At 33.5% G+C, this 19,195-nt stretch overlaps 3 protein-coding genes across 4 annotated transcripts in view; 1 reads left to right on the forward strand and 2 right to left on the reverse strand.

Moving 5' to 3' along the window:
* LOC108748454 (synaptotagmin 1) overlaps nt 1–2,962 on the reverse strand; it is a 9,417-nt gene extending 6,455 nt beyond the window's left edge. For both annotated transcript variants that reach the window (XM_018486640.1, XM_018486639.1), the window contains exon 1: nt 2,508–2,962. The gene's annotated coding sequence lies outside the window, so the exon portion shown is untranslated. The remainder of the gene's footprint in view (nt 1–2,507) is intronic.
* Nucleotides 2,963–7,447: 4,485 nt separating this feature from the next.
* Nucleotides 7,448–10,238, forward strand: LOC108748471 (fibroblast growth factor receptor substrate 3). The gene is made up of 5 exons (XM_018486661.1): nt 7,448–7,722; nt 7,996–8,315; nt 8,402–8,787; nt 8,906–9,641; nt 9,911–10,238. Exons 2-5 carry the CDS (start codon nt 8,007–8,009, stop codon nt 9,992–9,994), a joined length of 1,515 nt encoding a protein of 504 aa, XP_018342163.1. The 5' UTR covers nt 7,448–7,722; nt 7,996–8,006; the 3' UTR covers nt 9,995–10,238.
* Nucleotides 10,239–17,295: 7,057 nt separating this feature from the next.
* Nucleotides 17,296–19,195, reverse strand: part of LOC108748470 (ankyrin-1-like) — a 3,790-nt gene continuing 1,890 nt past the window's right edge. Inside the window, exons 2-3 of the mRNA XM_018486659.1 lie at nt 18,719–19,059; nt 17,296–18,310 (exon numbers count right to left, since the gene is read on the reverse strand). Coding sequence (XP_018342161.1) covers nt 17,748–18,310; nt 18,719–19,059 — 904 coding nt within the window. The 3' untranslated portion in view covers nt 17,296–17,747. The remainder of the gene's footprint in view (nt 18,311–18,718; nt 19,060–19,195) is intronic.

Raw genomic sequence — 19,195 nt, forward strand, 5'->3', positions numbered from 1 at the left:
TATATTATATTTCCTAATTATGTATAGAATAATATATTTCCGTCGCGTAAATAAATCAACGCATAAAGAAACACGGTAGTATGTCTTGGCTTAGCACCGAGCTAGCACTATAACTGTGTCTCCTGATAACGAAACTAGAAATGTCAATAATAAAAGGAAAAGGATATAAGTTTGATTTGTGTTGTGATGGGATATAGCAATCCCGCGTGATGTAATAACAGTTTGGAAAGTTTATACCGATTTATTTATATCACGCACATGTCTACCCGAAATAACCGAGTCAATTAAGAGTAAACTCTTATGCGGTACACTTTCTCCTTTCGAATCTCTTTGCATGCTAACGTCAACAGCTGTTTTCCGTAAGTTACTGAAATGACACTTGTCACACTTGGCTCAGCAGATGTTTAAACGTTCCGAAAAATACAAATATTTATTAAAGTGTCATCTTGCAAACACCGCGAGTATGTAAATGCAATTTACTTTGCTTGTCACGAAAATGTCAATAAATTCTAAAGTGGCACCTGAGCACTTTCGATTTATGGAAAATGTAGAAATTCATTTAAAGAAGTATAGAAAGACAGCTTAGGTTTCTTGGACTTAACTATTCGTTTAGAAATGTGTATAACTACTCGTACTACAATTGAAAACGTTTAGACACTCTCTTCGTAATACTCAATACGTTATAAATTATACAACAAATTATAATTATAAATAATAATATTTTTTATTTTTTATAACAGAGAATCATGCATTTTTGCAATATACTTCTAAATACTAAATTTGTACAGTTAATTTTACAAATAATGAAGAAATAACAATAATATGTTGCAAGTATGCCTAAGTATTTCTTCTAGGGCGATTCACAACAGATTTTGTTAATCTCTCAAGAAGGTAATTATATATCATTAATATACATGTATGAGCTACTTAAAATAAAAAATAAGTATAGCAAAAGAAAAAAATTACTAATATGAAGAAAAATAAACCAGACTTTATTACTATTGATTTTACATGCTTTTTTTTATAAAGAACATATTAATCAAATTTTAAAAATCAAATTAAAACAATAAAAGAACGGGATGCGAAGGATATCTTCTCTCCCTCTTTAAAATGGTCGTTTGACTTTAGATCGCCTACGTTCTTCTCAAAGACAATTCACCACGATCGTTCTTGGAATATCCCACGGTTCTCTTATAAATCAACATCCCCCATAATCGCAGTAAAGCGAGAGCATAAGTATTAAGATGTGAGAGAACAAGAAAGAAAGAATACGTTTCTTTCTTAATATGATAAGCGTAACTAGTAACTAACATACATCCTATTGTTTTTTTTTTAAATTGCGCTTATCAATCTATCAAATAATTCCACAAATCACTAAGTATATAAATCAACCCTTTCATCAACCCTTTATTCGTTTATGTTTCTGATTGGCATTTTGCGTTTTTAAAAATCAGATCAGATTCTTGCAGAAGTTCTCAAGAGAAGAATTCTCAAGAGAGAATTATAATATCGATGTATTTATTTTTTTATATATGTATGTCACAGTCAATGTGTTAATTTTAGTAAATGTATACAGTTACTGGTCAACATATATACATTTACGTACAGTAATTGTATACATTTATTACAGCAGATTACAATAACATATACTCAGTATACATTTACTGAGTTAACACTTTGACTGTGACATACATATATAAAAAATTAAAATTCAATTAAATCAGAGTTTCGATGACGCTCAATGATAACTTTTTCTGCAAACATTTTATGAAAAAAATTATTAAAGATCCAAAAAATTTCATTATGTATTATTAGTATAAAAAAATGACTTCTTTATAAATTTTAAATATTCTGTAAACTCTATTACATTATTATTACAAATATCAATAATAATTAACTTAAATAAAAATTTAAATCTAAGTATAAAGAATCTGAGATTTCAATTAGCGAAATAAAATCTCTTTCATCTCCTATCATCACATATTTAAAGCAATTTCTTTGCATATCTTTTTTTTTTAGATTAATAGACTTTAAAAAGATTCATAATTTGCTATATAATTTATCCGATTCGTCATAATTATATTCAACTGTTCAATTGTTGCACAGGGGTGGAATCGTGTATACTGTGATTATAGAGAAAAGAAATCAGAATCCGGGAAGGACGAGAAAAACGACGAAAGTAAAAGAAAGAATTTCATTGACCAGCGAATAACACTCTTTAAAAAAAAGAGCAAAAAACGATTATTTTATCTCGGAAAAAAATATTTATCCTCCCTTGGAATTTGTATCCTCCTTGAAATCTGTATTATCCTCGGTGTAGAATCTCGTCGAATGGAAAATAAACTGTGCAGTTTAAGATGGTAATGATCGAAGGCACATTTCCCGAGCCGACCGGGGGTGGTTTCCGATTATATTCGCGCGAAGGATAATCGATTTCTAATTTTACATCCGCCACGGGGTATTAATCCTGGTAAGATGAATTTTCGTTCGTCCGGAATGGTACTCACGACACGGAAGCTGTCGTCGGCTCTTTACACCCTTTCTCTCTCTCTCTCTCTCTCTCTCTCTCTCTCTCTCTCTCTCTCCCTCTTTCACTCTCTTCTCTCCTCGAGCTGCTTCCTCCTCTGGGCGTTACTCGGCGGCGGCCTCGACTCGGCCTGTAACTACTTGCGGACTCGCGCGTATCGCGTATATCGGAGACGTGCAGTCCGAGACGGATATGGATAGCAATTTTGCGAGCCGGATTTATCTTTCGTCCTCGCGTATTACAAGCGCATTGCGCTGCGTCGTCCGCGGCGATCGCGATAAACGACCGAAAGGGCGAAAATCCTATTCTGTCGTACACCACGACGGTCTCTCGTCGACGACGACGACGGCGACGACGACGACGATCACGATCACGACGACGACGACGACGACAGTGGGATGGAGAGCCGAGTGCGCCTGACCGGTGGTGGCGAACGCGAATATGGCCGCCGACGTAAATCGATAAAACACGTTACGTTTTCCGGCAGCGTTCCGACGCGCCGCCGCGCCGCTGCGCCGCTTGGAGCCGACGCTCTGCGTCGTACCCTCGTTATCCCTCGCCCGCCTACCCCTGAATCAGGGATTTGAAGCCAGATTGACGACGACGACGACGAGGGGCGAGCACCGACGACGTCATTAGCGCGCGTAAAGCATCCTCTTTTTTCCTTTTAATATTAATTACCCCCTATTCCGACAATGACGATGATACAATTATCGCTTGGTGACGTCAGTCTACCAATGATTTTAAACAAAGATTGGTTCATTATTATTAGTTTCTCATCAATACGATGATGTATCGGAAAAGGGCAAAGGGCATCCAAATGTCGGAGCGTATAGAGACCAATACGCATCTTTCCGTCTCCACAGTTTTTTCACTTGCGAGAACACGCGTTGTACGCAACCGCCCGAAAATTTTCCACGCACGATATATAGCTATTATTTTTAATTATAATTTAATTTATATAATTTAATTGCTATATATTAATTATGATTTATTTGTAATTATAAAAAATATTTTATATAGTTATTATCTGAGAGAAAAATACGTTAATGAGTCTATCATCTCATTGAATATAAAGTCAAATTGTGTACATATACGGAAAATATTTTATGTGCAATCTTCTTTCATTTTGCAGAGAATATATCGAGTTTGTTCTGTTCCAAAACAGAAAGAAGTATAGTCACATTCCATAAAACACGAGACACGTCTCAATGGAGCGCATGCCCGAATCGATCTATCGGAACAGAAATCTTTTGATATATTTTTCGCGTAAATCTCTCTATGAAAATAAAACTATACTCGTATTAAAACCAAGTAAACCTTTCACATATTTTCACAGGTGCTACAAATGCAAAAGAAGAGAGAAATAATTGCGAAAGTAGTGCTCAAACAGTTTGGTGTAATCTTTGTAAACTCGTATATAATCTATTTTTACTATTATGCACGCTGAATCTATAAACGACCCATCTATTGCATTTACGAAATTAATAAAGTGATAAATTCTTGTTGCAATATTAATCCTAATTTAAACTACAGAATATCTCATTATACAAAACACACACACACACAAATTTGTATTTATTACAAATACATGAATTCAATGTATAAAATCTTTTGTACTCAATCTAATACGTTTTAAACGAAAGAATGTATTATACTAATATGATAATTTCTATCGTTTATAATTAATTTTTATCCAAAAGAAAATGCCATCTTATCGTTAAAAATACATCTTACGTATATACGTATATACAATATGAATTCTCAAAATAACAATTTTGATAACGATGTTCAGAGATATCGACCGCGAGCAAACGCAAATATAATCTAGAACTCGCGTACGAAGAGGCAACGATTCTTTCCGAAAGATGGAACATTGTGATTGTAGGAAAATCGATTTGTAACATTATTCCAGTCTCTCTCTCTCTCTCTCTCGCTCTCTCTCTCTCTCTCTCTCTCTCTCTCTCTCTCTCTCTCTCTCTTTCTCTCTCTCTCTCTGTCAAACACATACCATATATGCATACACACAACTGAGTAGACAGGTGCTATATAAAGTTTCGTAATATCTATGGAATATATACCTCTTTACCTGAAATAGCAACGAAGTTGAAGAGTATAGTGTGTATACGTATATTTGTCTATAGATAGACCAAAAATTTGCACACGTAGCTCATGTAAAGTTAATGATACGTTACAATTCTATGATCTTATACTAAAAGTTTCATTGATACAATAAATATAGAGTATTAATCCTCTATACTTAATTGGATCACAATAAAAATAATTATAAAGTTGAATAATGAAACTTTTTAAATGTAATTTTTATTGATATTTTAATGCAGATATTAACACTACACAATAATTATTACAATAACAAAGTAGAAACAATTAATATTATTGCCACTTTTATATGTTAATAATTTTTATTCTCATCAATCAATATTAATCAAATACGTAGGCTGCTAGAAAAGTTTCTGCAATCTAGTACTTCCAGTGGCGCCAACGTTCTGCTACTATCATATCCGTAAAATTAGACGTTTTTAACCTATAATTTAATTGACAGTTTGTACCCAAGCCAACTAGTTTTGTTTGCATAATATTTAAAAAAAAGTTATTTTGTAAGAAAATGGAAATTTCGCGTGAAAATTTTCACGCATGAAAGCATGATGAAGCACCTTCCAATAGGACTGATTGTCATTGGTTTGCCGAATTCCAGCGTGGACGTACTTTTGTTAGTGATGAATTCCGTGAAGGTCGTCCATCCACATCTATTGTTGCCACTAATGCTGATGCTGTGCGTGAAATGATTGAGCGAGACCGGCATATAACATATCGCGAGATTCAGGCATTCTTAGGCATCTTTTGACATGAAAGCAATACATACGATTTTATATGATCACTTGAGCGTACGGAAACTTTGCAGTTGGATCCCACATAATTTGACCGAAGCTCAAAAACAGGCTCGTGTTAAATGGAGCAAAGAAATGCTCCAGAAATTCAACTGAGGTCGGTCAAATTTGGTCTATAACATCGTTACTGGGGACGAAACATGGATCTATTCGTATGAGTCCGAAAGTAAACAACAATCCATTGTTTGGGTTTCAAAATGAACCGGAACCAACAAAAGTTGTTCGTTCACGCAGTGCTGCCAAGCAAATGATTTCCTTCGGTTATATCGGACATGTGACAATCGTGGCTTTAGAGGATCGAAGGACTGTAAATACTGATTGGTATACAACAATTTGTTTGCCAGAAGTCATAAATGAATTGCGTAGAACAAACCGAAATCGTCGCATCATCCTTCATCATGACAACGCCAGCTGTCACACAGCACGTCAAACCGTTGATTTTTTATCCAGTGATAATGTCGAATTGATGACTCATTGTCCGTATTCACCTGATTTATCACCTAATGACTTCTTTTTATTCTCAAACATTAAAAATAAGATACGTGGTGAGCGATTTGAGTCGCCTGAAGCAGCTGTTGAAACATTTCGTACACTGATATCTGAGGTTACAGCTTAGAGTGGAAAAAATGCTTCGAAAATTGGTTCGAGCGTATGCAAAAATGTATCGATCTTAAAGGCGAATACTTCGAAAAACAATAAAGTCATTTACCGAATTGTATATGTTTTTTTTCATATTGTTTGCAGAAACTTTTCCAACAGCCTACGTATCTCTATCTTATATAAAGATCATCATTTTTTTTTAAATTAAATATAATATAGTCCGGAAAACAACCCAGAGACACTCCATGCATGTCCGAAAGACATTCAAAAGGCGCCTTTTAGAAATGTACATCTTTCAAACGTACATTTTCGAAAAATATTAGATTTAGTCTTTATTTATTATCGCTTGAAACCGTCATAATTCGTTATTTATTTGGTAAACACGATCAAGGAAACTCAAATATGGCAGATCTCCCGTGGTTTTAAAATTAATGACGTGTGATTAAAGTTGTAAAAGAATTTTTTTAATATGGTATTTCCTGACGTTTGTTTCTAGTCATTTATAAGTAATAATAGTTTACATTTAAAAAAAAACCGGAAGAAAGATAGGTGCTATACCGTTTCTGTGGGCCAACACAAAAAGTGAAATAAACTAACCACACACACACACACACACACACAATAAGCTATAATATAAAGTAGTAATCGTCCTTAATCTCAAGACAATTTTACGTCTTAAGATGTTAACGGCTCTCTGATTGGTTCATGACACTCAAGCACTATAGCTCAAGACCATTCTGACCATCTCGAATCTTGAGCACCGTCTATGTCTATATATATGGATTCCACCCATATAGTGTCATTATCTCCCGGACCAATATACCTTCTGATTTAATGCAAATTTCGCAATAAAATATTTACTAACGATAATACAGGAGTACTGTATTATCGATAATTAATAAGTAAGAGCATATGCTAATATCACACGTTTTTGTGGGTTTTTTTTCCCATATATTATTACGTGAGTTAGACAAGGACAAACAGTCAATTTTGATTATTCGTCATTATCTAACCTACGTAATAATATAGAAGAGAACCACAAAAATGTGGACATTATTCTATGAGATTTGGTACACCCATAATGTCCTACTCTCAGATTTCTCTCTGCTATTACCCTTTACCTTAGCAACAGTAGCTGTTCCAAAATTCATTGCCAGTGATGTGTGAAAATGTATAATATACGTAACGTAAACTGTAGATTTTTAGTGTCAATTGACAGTGAATTTTAGAACACAACCAGTATCAACTGTCGACGAGTTCTCATAGGAACTTATCATAAGAACGGAATGTCTCGGTAAACTTTCGTAGAATTTAATCTGAGGGCGTATTAATCGTTCTCGCGTATCTCGCCCTGACAATCACCTCTCCTCAGAAACTTCTCTTCCTCCCCCCGCGCCCTTCTACCCCCTTCTTAAAGCTTATCAAATATTTGTAATTTGTGATTGAAACGTGCCTACGTCCTACATTTGGTTTTTTGTTGCATCGATGATGAATTTGGCGCTATCATTGTCTGCCTTGTCAGTCCTGTTGTACATCCTGTACAATTTCTCACTTGAATCGCTCATATTATGCTGAAGGCCAAAAGTGGCATAGCCGCGCTGCGCCAATGTGCAAGAATATGCTGTTAGTGACTACGGGATAAGCGACGATTAGAAGACGACTTTCGTTCTGGATATGTCGTATTTGGTGCGTATCTGATTTGATATATAACACAATAGCTCATTGATAAAAATATACTAAAGTGCTTTTCATCCTTTACGTTTTATGCCACAAGTAGTTTTACTCTTTATTTACCTGCTGTGTGTATCTTGAATAAAGTATCAGGACTACTGTAAGATATATAAAGATAAGGATTGCAAGAGTGTTTATTTCCTTTCTATATATAATGTGCTTCTTGGTGTAAATACAGTGATGATTGATTTATAAATTTTACAAATTGTATATTATGTTTTTGTTTAGATAAATGAAGGATGGGTTGTGTCAATAGCAGAGCAGACATTAACGATCTGCATCCCAATATTTTTCATGTAATGAACGTAGACGATGATGGTAATTTTGTTTCCCCTGGACGTTTGGAAGTAACCGAAGTAGACATTATATTGTATCAACGTGGCAAACAGCATAAATGGCCGTTGCGCTGTTTACGACGGTATGGATATGATCTGGAAGGACTCTTCAGTTTTGAGTCAGGCAGACGCTGCTCTACAGGTCCTGGTATATATGCTTTTAAATGTCGGAGAGCTGAAGAACTGTTTAATCTTGTACAGACAAAAATTCAGGTTTATACTATCAGTATATACTGTTCCTAATATTAATATTTATAAATATATGACAATATTCAAAGAAAATACTTTCTTATTAACAGGTACGCAATAACAGTGGAGATGATACACTGTCCAGGGACCTTCCAATCCCATCGCATTCTGCGTCAGTAGCAAGTGTGGCAGTACAAAGTGTGGAACCTAATTATTTGGATCCAATAGCATCTAGAAGTCACAATCGTATAAATTCTAGATTTTCTCATAACCAACAGAATGGTATTAGAAGATTAAACAGTATTGGAAGTAGTAGTGGCCCAATATCGCCGCAAGGAACTTTGGAATCACCATCGTCACCTCCTATGCTGCCACCACCGCCACCGATTTCTCAACCTCATCCGTCCTCTCTTTATGTCAATGAGGAAGTTTTGTCGTCTCTTCCCATTGAAATGGAGCGCAACAATAATAAAAGCCTTGGAAGGGCGATACAAAGGTAGCATTGATTTGTTTAATCAATGGTATAAAATATATTGGATGACACACACACACACACACACACACACACACACACACACACACACACACACATAAATTTCTCGATATTGTTACAGATCACCACAAAATGCTTCTATGGTCAATAATGCGATATCCATCAGTGGACCTGTGGAAACGGAATTATTACCCATTCAGTGTAATACAGAAATATCCAGTTATGACGCAACGTCACCATTACCGACTATGGTACCCTACATGAACATAGACATCTGTAACGAATCCAACCCAATTTCGCCAACGCACAGTACTTGCGAGACGAATCAGCTCAAAGAAGAGAGTAACGACATAGATGGATTTGGACATTCATATATGAATATAAATCCTGAACAAGATCACGCAGAGAACATTGCCATTAGAGTGCGTCCGCCTCCATTGCCCGTCTTACAATCGGACATGGAAGAAGGCTCCAGGCATTGCTATGCTAATCTAGAGGCAAGCGAAATCGAAAGTCTGAGGAAGAGATTCTCTAGCACTTCAGTAGCTGAGAGATCGCCCTTGGCACCCTCCACGCCGACGGGATGTCCGATCAGGGAAGTAAATTATGCAGTTTTAGATCTGGAAGATAAGAGAGACACACCCGCCGGCGCATCTGACATTGTGATAAACATTGCTCCCTCTCCCCCCGAATCTCCAAACAAGTCGCAAAAAGGCTACGCCACGATAGACTTTAACAAAACAGCTGCGCTCTCGCACTCTGTTAATCCCAATCTCGTAAATGATAATGAAGGCTGCAGAAAAACTCGTCATAATTCAACGATAAACGACCTGGTAACTCCGTGCAGGCACAATTCAGTAAGTGAATAAATAAACGAGTAGCATATTTTATATAGATTATATCATATAACGACGTTCGTGTAACGACTGTCTATCGTGTTCTTCGCTGTAAAAAAAAAGACAAAAAAGTTGGGAATGATCGATTTAGTTTTGTCATAAGTTTCTGGAACTCATTCACAAGTCGTTTGATTACGCGTTAAACATTCAAGATTTCTTAGTACATTGGAAACTACGTAGTAGTTGATACCATGAGATATTCTGATATATGAATTTGTACAAATTTTCAGTGCATTTTATCAGAGCAACAGTATTCATACATAGTCTTTTTCCAAGTCGGAATAAGACAGCATAGAAAAAATGTTTTTATATGAGAAACATATATATAAATAGGTAAGTTCTTAGTACTTTCATGCAGACAGATTTTTTACATTTAGCATTTTACAAAGTAACATGGAGGAATTGGAAGTTATAAAGTGCCCTAATCTTTTTCTGTAAATATATATCATAGAAATTAATGTGGCTCAAGAGTGATCACACAAATACACAAAGTATGATATAATGTATAAAAGTATGATATAAGTTATCGCTGATAGTAATCACTTAAAATAAGATTGTGGATGGCATATTCATTTAATTTGATATATATGAAATGAATAATTAATGCTGATGATGATGATATTATTATTATTATTAAAGAATGTTATTATTAAAAAAGTGTTAAAACAGCTGATGCTGAATTTATCCAGCTCCAAAGATTACACACACACACACACACACACACACACATATTTTGTGTATGTGTGAGAGAGAGAAAGCGTGTGTTGTGTTCGTACATATAATATTATTTATTTATTAAATTTTGTCGATATATATTAAATATATTATTAATTCAAATTTTAAAGATAATTTTTTCTTATAAAATAATTCTTAAGTCATTAAAAAGAAATTACAATACATCCAAGATGTAAACAATTATAAATTTTTTTACGGATAAGTTCATGCATGTTAAGTTGTACGTTTATAGTCATTATTAAAAAATTGAATTTATACCAAATATATCACATATTTGTTATTAGCAATCTAAGAAAAGCGTAGATATAATTGAATTATAAATAATTAGATAAATTTATTTATCAATTATTAAATATTTCCTGACACACACACACGCATAAATAGAATTGCATTGGTATGCAAAATATGTTAACAAATATGTAGAAAAAATATTGCAAATATATTAAATTATATTGTTTTCTATGTAACTTACATTTCAGTTTTCGTTAACAAAAATTCAATTTGACTTGCTATTCGTGATAATGATATAGATTGTAATTTGGCATAGATTGTAAAGCCATGTAAATAACAAGTTCTGTTAGAAGCTAAATTTTTTTATAAAATGGCTGGAATATTTGTATATTTCTTTAGAGATGTTACACTTTAAATCGCGACTTGTATATTTTTTTCCGTAGGAGTTCCTTAAGTATTAGGCTGATATTACATTTGTCGTACATCAAATTTTTCATACATGTTAGTTGACTGTAAGACAAAAAGATCCAAGAACTTCTTTGTGGTCAATCGACAGGATCGAAAAGCTTGTCATACGACAAAAAACGAATAAATGTAATATTAGTCTAAAGGATTGTTTAAGATAAGAACAGATTATTAATTGTAAGATAACCGAAAATGCCAAATGTTACACAGACTTATTATATAATTAATTTTATGTGTAAATATATGCCTGTTTTCCTTTTGCTATTTTCAGTTTGCATGAAAAAAATAGCTATTGGCATGTATACATTTCTGACAGCATAATTTTTTATGATCATAGTTTTCAATTATTTGATAGGAAAACGCCTTTTATCGAAAAGAAAAATGGAAAATCTTGATATTGGAAAAGAAATATAATTCAATTCAAATATTAAAAAATGGCAATTTTTATAACACATTTATTGATAATCGTAAAATGAAAGCAGTATAGTTAAAGATTTTAAAGTGATACTTAGATTAAAGACATATATTAAAATGAAAATGTTGGAAAATATTCATTAGCTATGATATTAACGTATTCACTGCCATATATGTATAAATATTTAGCAAGGTAAATCGGATGTTACATTTTGTAGTTGCAGTCCTTATGTTATAAATAGTTAATCGATTATAAAAAGAAAATATACCAATTAATTAAAATTTATGTGATAATCGCCACGATGTATAATTTAAATAATTTGATGGCATTAGTCTGAATGTCCCATTTATTATTTATTTTATTAATATCATTTTTAATTATAAAGATTTTCAGTATTAATACTTTGAAGAAATACGCATGAACATTTTCGAAAAACTGAATTAATTGATAATATAATAATATTTAATAGAGAGAGAGATTTAAACATTTTATAAACAGATGTAAAGAAAATTACTTCTCTCATTGTATAGTTTTAAATATCTTTTCATACAAACAAATAATAAAGCTATTTCAGATAATAATCTGTATCATTTTTTCGTGATAAATTTATGAATAAGAATACTTTCTGCGCTCTAAAGAAATATTGCACAATCATAAAAAGGGATGTTAGAAATTGGTAGTGAATAAGTTAATATGAAACCTTCCTGACTAATATTTAATAATTTTTTTTATATGAAAAAATAGATAAATTTTTCTTAAATAAAGAAATCTCAACGCATTGTTAACAGTAATCTTGGTTATAGTAAGAAAAAAATTGGTTTAATTCCTCGAATCTCTGATATGTATATACTAAAATAATATATAATTATTTTATATTTTTCATTTTTTAAATAGTGAAAAGAATTCAGGCCTACAGGTTTTTATTAGAAAATATTAGAGAAATGGGCAAAAATCTTTCTTATTCTAATAAGAAGGAATAATAAGACTATTTTCAATTTATTTGTAACGAATATAATACTCATATTATTTATAGAAATAATTATTATTCATATGAAAAAGAATGACATTATTTAAGTAACTTTATCTAGATAAAAAATCATTTAAACGATCAAGTAAATTAGATATTATTTGAATAGCGAATTGAACAAAAATTATATAATATGATGCTCAGCTCTGATATATTGCATAATGTTATGCATATTATATGTGGAAGATTCTATATAATATCTACTCGCTTTACACTTAAAAAAAACCAATGTAAGAAATATACACTGAATAACTATGTGCAATGCTTGGCATAGATAAAAACTTTTATATTCTATGTATCATTACATACGCCTAAAATCGAATGTGCAAGTTTTACTAAAAAAAATTTTGTTTTCTGAAATCATAAATATATTAATTTTATTCGTGCTCGCGTATCTTTAGCTTATGTTTTATAAATGTCCAATATTGCAATATTGTCATTGGTCTATAATTTCAACAAAATTACCAGCGTTTAATATGTTAAATTAAATACTGTGAATGCGTGTATATATATATATATATATATGCGTATATTTAAGAATATATATTTATATATCCAAAGAATATATTTTTAAGATTAACCGTTGAAAATATTTTAATTAGATTAGGGACAAAATGTATAATCGAGCTTTTTGTTATAATATCTCTATAGCCACACGCACAGTTTTCATAATGTAATCCATAACTTTTTCTTGTGCCAGAATTATTTTATTTTAATTGGGGGAGAGGTAATTTGATAAAATTAAGATTTTTTTAAATTTAGAAACAATGTAATTAAAGACTGTAATGAAAGAGAGAGAGAGAGAGAATGTGTGCGCGCGCGCGTTTACAAATACAAGTAGAATGTCCGTTTTACAAATACAAGTAGAATGTGTCAAAAAGACGCGTAAATCTGTTTTATAACGATGTTCAGAGCTTAAAGATATAGTTTAGTTTTTTGTGCTATATATAAGTACATATTCTTAAAATGAATACGACCGACAACAGCGACAGTGTCATCACGTCAATCTTCAATATGCAATATAGCAGCCTGTATTATAACTACATACATCGAATTGAATTTCTATTAATACGTGTGTGTACGTAAGTTTGAATGCATGTATAGACATATGTATTATATATACCATACTATACGTATGTACCTTAACTACAGTAATAGTGAACTAAAGTAATAATATCATAAGAGCTTCTTATCAGTAGGCCATCAAAAGTTGAAAACGTGTCTCAGCGTTCGTGCAACAATGATTTCACATATGCCTATCATTTCTTAATTTCTTTTAAATTTGGCAAATCCATAATAAATATAACTATTTGTTATATGAAATGCATTTAACATAATCTCTTAAATGTTATTGTTAATCAAATCAACATTTTATGCAATCGGCCTCGATCCATGTTTCCATAAATTTTTGTGGGGTACACATACAACTGCTATAATTTAAAACAAAATCTACATCAATTGGATCTATTAAAATTTCACGGATGTGAGACATGTTTTGTAATAGATCCATAATGAAATTATCGAAAGGAATCTATAATTTGTACGTTTGTTTCTATTTTATTCTAGTGCGTATAATAAAAAAAGCTTATATGAAATAGGGAAGACATTTATTTTTATACAGTGTCTTCTTGATGTTTAAATCAGCACAAAGTATAGTGAATTATATTATGTACATTATACGATCATTGTATATTTAACATGTTATTTCATAATTCTAAACACAGCCTTTCAGATGTAATGTGATATATACTTTGAAAAAAATATTTTAAAATCCATTTATACTTAGCTGTATATACAAATATGCTCCCGTTTTACTCATTTTCGCTTCATATCAGATATTATGTGGATTTATAAAATATACACTATGTTATAAAAATCGTATTATTTCATTTATTAAATCCTGTTCAAATAATGACGATAACAATTAAATATAACTAAACTTACCTTATTAATATACTAATAACTAATAAAGATGGCAAGATTACGCACGATGACAACAATGTCAGAAATGAAAACAAAACGATAATAATCGCGATAGCGGCATTAACGTTTATTTGTAAAATATATGTAGTTATGTATAATATATACAGGATGGATACTAAAAAACAGATTTTAAGAGGGAAGGTGGGGGACGTAATTTGTCAAATTTAAAACTAAAATTTCACATGACGATTTGTCCGAAATGGCTTAATTTCAAAAATACAAGGCTGTTATTTTTGAAATATCAAAGTTGAAAAAATTTCGTTTTTTCCAAAAATATGTCAAAAACCGTTCGAGTCATTTTGATGTAACTTGGTACATGTTTAATGGGCATGAAAACTTATCTTTTAGAAGTATACATTATTTTTTTTTTATTCAATCAGGGACGGACCAAAGAATAAACAAGACCTCCTCTTTTTTTACGAAAAAAAACTGGTACGTCATTAACTTTTTGTAGTTTGAAATTTTTTATGATAAATGGGATAAATTCGTAGAAAAAAAACTATTGGGAGTATAAATAAGTTTCCGCCGTTTGACAAACAATGGCGCTACCAGTATGTTATAGTTAAAATTGTCAGCTGTAAAACGTCATATCGTAAGGTTGGACATCTGGCAAGAACATAACCTTGAAATATTAGCGATTTTGCATCAGCATCTTATATCTTTTTTCGTGCGAAAATGTCGAGTTTTGAGCCGAATAAGCATCATTTGCGGGAGCTTTTGATTTACTTCTTTAATTTGAAGAAATCTGCAGCTGAGGCGCATCGATTGCTTGTAGAAGCATAAGGTGAGGCTGCCTTAAGTGAGAGAAGTTGCCGTGAGTGGTTTCAAAAGTTTAAGAACGGTGAATTTGACGTCGAAGACAAAGAACGTAGCGGAAGGCCGAAAGTGTACGAAGACGCGGAATTGGAAGCATTATTGGATGAAGATTCGTGCCAAACGCAAGAAGCACTTGCACTTACATTAGGAGTGACTCAACCAGCAATTTCACATCGCTTAAAATCGTTGGGAATGATTCAAAAGCAAGGAAATTGGGTTCCATATGAACTGAAGCCGAGAAACGTTGAACGCCGATTTTTCACATGTGAAATGCTGCTTGCCAGGCATAAACGAAAGGATTTTTTGCACCGTGTAGTCACTGGTGATGAAAAATGGATCCACTACGATAACCCAAAGAAGAAGAAATCATGAGGATCACTTGGCCATGCTTCAACATCGACAGCCAAGCCGAACATTCATGGGAAAAAGCTCATGTTGTGTATTTGGTGGGATCAGCTAGGTGTCGTTTATTATGAGTTGCTCAAACCGAACGAAACCATTACTCTCTACCGAACACAATTGATGAGATTGAGCCGAGCAAGGAAAAACGCGCCCACTACTACTCCAGGCACGACAGTTATTCTTCTGCATGATAATGCTCGTCCACATGTTGCGGCGCCGGTCAAAACCTACTTGGAAACACTCATTTGGGAAGTTTTACCCCACCCGCCGTATTCACCAGACATTGCTCCTTCTGATTACTACCTGTTTCGATCGATGGCGCATGGCCTGTCTGAGCAACACTTCACATCATATGAAGATACCAAAAATTGGGTCGATTCGTGGATAGCTTCAAAAGATAAAGCGTTTTTCTGACGCGGTATCCGTATGCTGCCAAAAAGATGGGAAAAAGTAGTGGCTAGCGATGGACAATACTTCGAATAAAACATTAGATACCGTTCTTTCACAATAAATGCCCAATTTTTGATAAAAAAACGGCGGAAACTTATTTATACTCCTAATATCTTTAACATTTTCAATAGACTAAGCCATTTTCGAGAAAAAAAAATTATAATTCGTAGCTACAAATAACAAAGTCATTTTATTTAATTAGTTACAATAAAATGAAAAGCAAAAAATTAAACTCTTTGGTACACCACTTCCGTTTAGAATGCTCAATATCTTAGAAATCACATAGAGGCTTAGTACAAAATTATTCGAAATACGCCTGGATCTTTTGGTGGGTGCGTCAATCGATGCAAGAAGAGCGGATGTTTGCACTATGATATAAGGTGGCCATTCAATATTTACTTTAGAATTCAATTTTTCGCTTTTCATTTAAGTGCACTTTGATCCACAGTAAGATTTATGGCAACGATTGTATATTATAAATGCACATACTTAGTGTCCCATTTTAAAGGATCCATTCAAATATCTCGGAAGTCATTGGAGATTGTTCTTATATTTATTTTCATTTTTGCATTGAAAATTCATTTTTACATAAAAATGAAAATAAGAGGTATAACTTCCAATGTGGTCTTGATCTAGACAAATGTTATGATTGCTGCATATACATGATTTTTGTATTTATTATGGTTTACTTCATAGCTTATTTCCTTGCATGCACCAATCAAAAGAAACAATTGCTAATTTCATAGTTATTTGTCAAACGTCAGATTGTATGTATCAATCGGGTGAATTCGTTCCGAATTACGCATAAAGCGCATGATGTACCGTTTTATCCTTTTTTATTATTTGGTGAACAAGAATAAATGATGCACCCAACATGCGCTTCATGCGTAACTCAGAACCTAAAGCAAGCATAGTAAGGCTGCGTTCAGAATCGTCGTGCGCAAGGATGTACCCAGATATCGTTTTATCCTTGTTCTCGAATGTTAAACAAAGATAAAAGAACATCTGGGTTTATCCAGTTGATAATTCTGAACGCAATCCAGCATGCACGCACGCTTATCGAGAAATCGAGCATCGTGTGATTCTATCTTAATGTTAATGTCGACTGTACTGTAACTTTCAAGCCTTACGAAACTCGAAAAGTACTTAATGAAAAATTAGTTTATTAGTGTTCTGAAAAGCTCTCGAAATAAGCTATAAGAATATGGAATGAAAAATTGGGGATCCCATTTAAAAAATTCGAAGTGATCTTTCCTTGACCTTGACAACACCCACCCAAGATTAAACCAATCGTACCATCTTATGTCCCTCTCGAAGTCAAAAAACTTTTGTTTGAAACATTTTTCAATTTAACGCAGTGTTTCTGACATATTCGAATAGATCTTTTAAATCTTGGGTAGATACCCTGTATAATTTCTGCATGTATCAAATGTATTGTATCATTTGTATTGTAATATTGAGCAACAAGTGTGATAATTGCACTTTGTCCGTAGTAATAGGCTTTAACAAATTGCCGGATGTCAGTAGGAAAAATGTCAACGGATCAGGCGGCAAGTTGTCGACGTCTGGTCAATTCGTGGTCGATTAAGAGCGAGATGTCGGGATGACGACGCAGAATGGTCGCACAATAATGCATGGTTTGGCTGGGATCGGCACCAGCCTTCAACAGTATCCTGACGGCGTTAGCGAATCCACTCTCGGCGGCAACTTGCAACGCCGTCAGACCGTCAACGTTGTCCTTCTCCAATTGCGCTAAGGGTGAGGTAACCAACAATGATACCGTCTGATGAAATCCTCTTGCTGATGCGAGGTGCAATGGAGTATTCCCGCCGGCGTCCTGCGTGCCAGGGTCCTCACCGTGCTCAAGTAGCTTTGTCACCATATCGACATGGTTTTTTCGCGACGCTATATGCAACGGGGTTTCACCGTATCGTGATGTGATGCCTGTTGGCGTGTGTTGTATCAACAATGTCGCTGTGTTTAACGCACCGCACTCCAAACTCTCGTGCAAAGCAGTCTCTCCACGATCATTCTTCAACGCAGTATCCGCGCCAGCGGCTAGAAGTGTACCAATCAACGACTCGATATCGGTCTTATGATTGTTATCTGTAAGATAATGTGCCATTAAAACTTTTGCGCACTCTTTTCAAGTTTTTGGCGATCGTGAAATGAATGAGAATAATCATCTGTTATTCGAAAAAGTCACGCACGTTATTGTTTGTATGTATGGAAAAAAAATTTTTGTTTGAAAAAAAAATTGTATAAAAGTACACAGAGTTAAAAAGATGTGATTGTTGAATATAAATAGCTTAATCTTAAAAAATTTTTCATTGACAAAAATATCAAACATTGAACTATCTTTAATTATAAGTAAATGAAAGTTAATGGTTTTTTTAAATTAAGATTTCCCCCCTTCCCTCTCCATCCCTCCAAAGAAATAAATAAATAATAAATTAGTTCGGTCTTAATGAAGGGATATTTAGTATACAGAGACGAGATCATTATTTGTTGTACCAAAGATAGTCGATGATGCTAAAATGTGCAAGGCACTTCGACCTTGATGATCTTTAGCGTTAACGGGTCCTGCTTTCGCCAATAATTCTAGCGTCTTCAGAGCCACATCGAAATTATGACGAAGGGATTTTAGCGATGTGTGAGCCAATTGACGAGACAGCACGTGCAACGCAGTCGATCCACTGCCGGCCTCTTTGACGCCTGGCGGACAGTCGTATTTCAAAAGATCCTCTACGAATTTCAACACGTTACCCGGTCCGCCGTTCAGGATTACTCTGTGAAGTGCCGTCTCACCCCGCGGTGAACGCACAGCTGGATCGCACCCGTTCGCTAGTAGCGCACTGTAATCCGGCGATAAAAAAATATATAAAAAGTTTTTATAACGCATATTTTTTATCATTAAATTTTTAAGGATTACCAATATTACGAATATATATGTATATATGTATATGTATATATATATATATATATATATAT

The sequence above is a fragment of the Trachymyrmex septentrionalis genome, unplaced genomic scaffold, assembly GCF_001594115.1.
Source record: "Trachymyrmex septentrionalis isolate Tsep2-gDNA-1 unplaced genomic scaffold, Tsep1.0 scaffold220, whole genome shotgun sequence".
In the NCBI taxonomy this organism is placed as follows: domain Eukaryota; kingdom Metazoa; phylum Arthropoda; class Insecta; order Hymenoptera; family Formicidae; genus Trachymyrmex; species Trachymyrmex septentrionalis.

Coding starts and splice junctions, on each gene's coding strand:
- LOC108748471 (XM_018486661.1), top strand. CDS start 8,007: ATGGGTTGTGTCAATAGCAGAGCAGACATTAACGATCTGCATCCCAAT. Junction 8,316..8,401: donor TTGTACAGACAAAAATTCAG/GTTTATACTATC, acceptor TCTTATTAACAG/GTACGCAATAACAGTGGAGA. Junction 8,788..8,905: donor CTTGGAAGGGCGATACAAAG/GTAGCATTGATT, acceptor ATATTGTTACAG/ATCACCACAAAATGCTTCTA.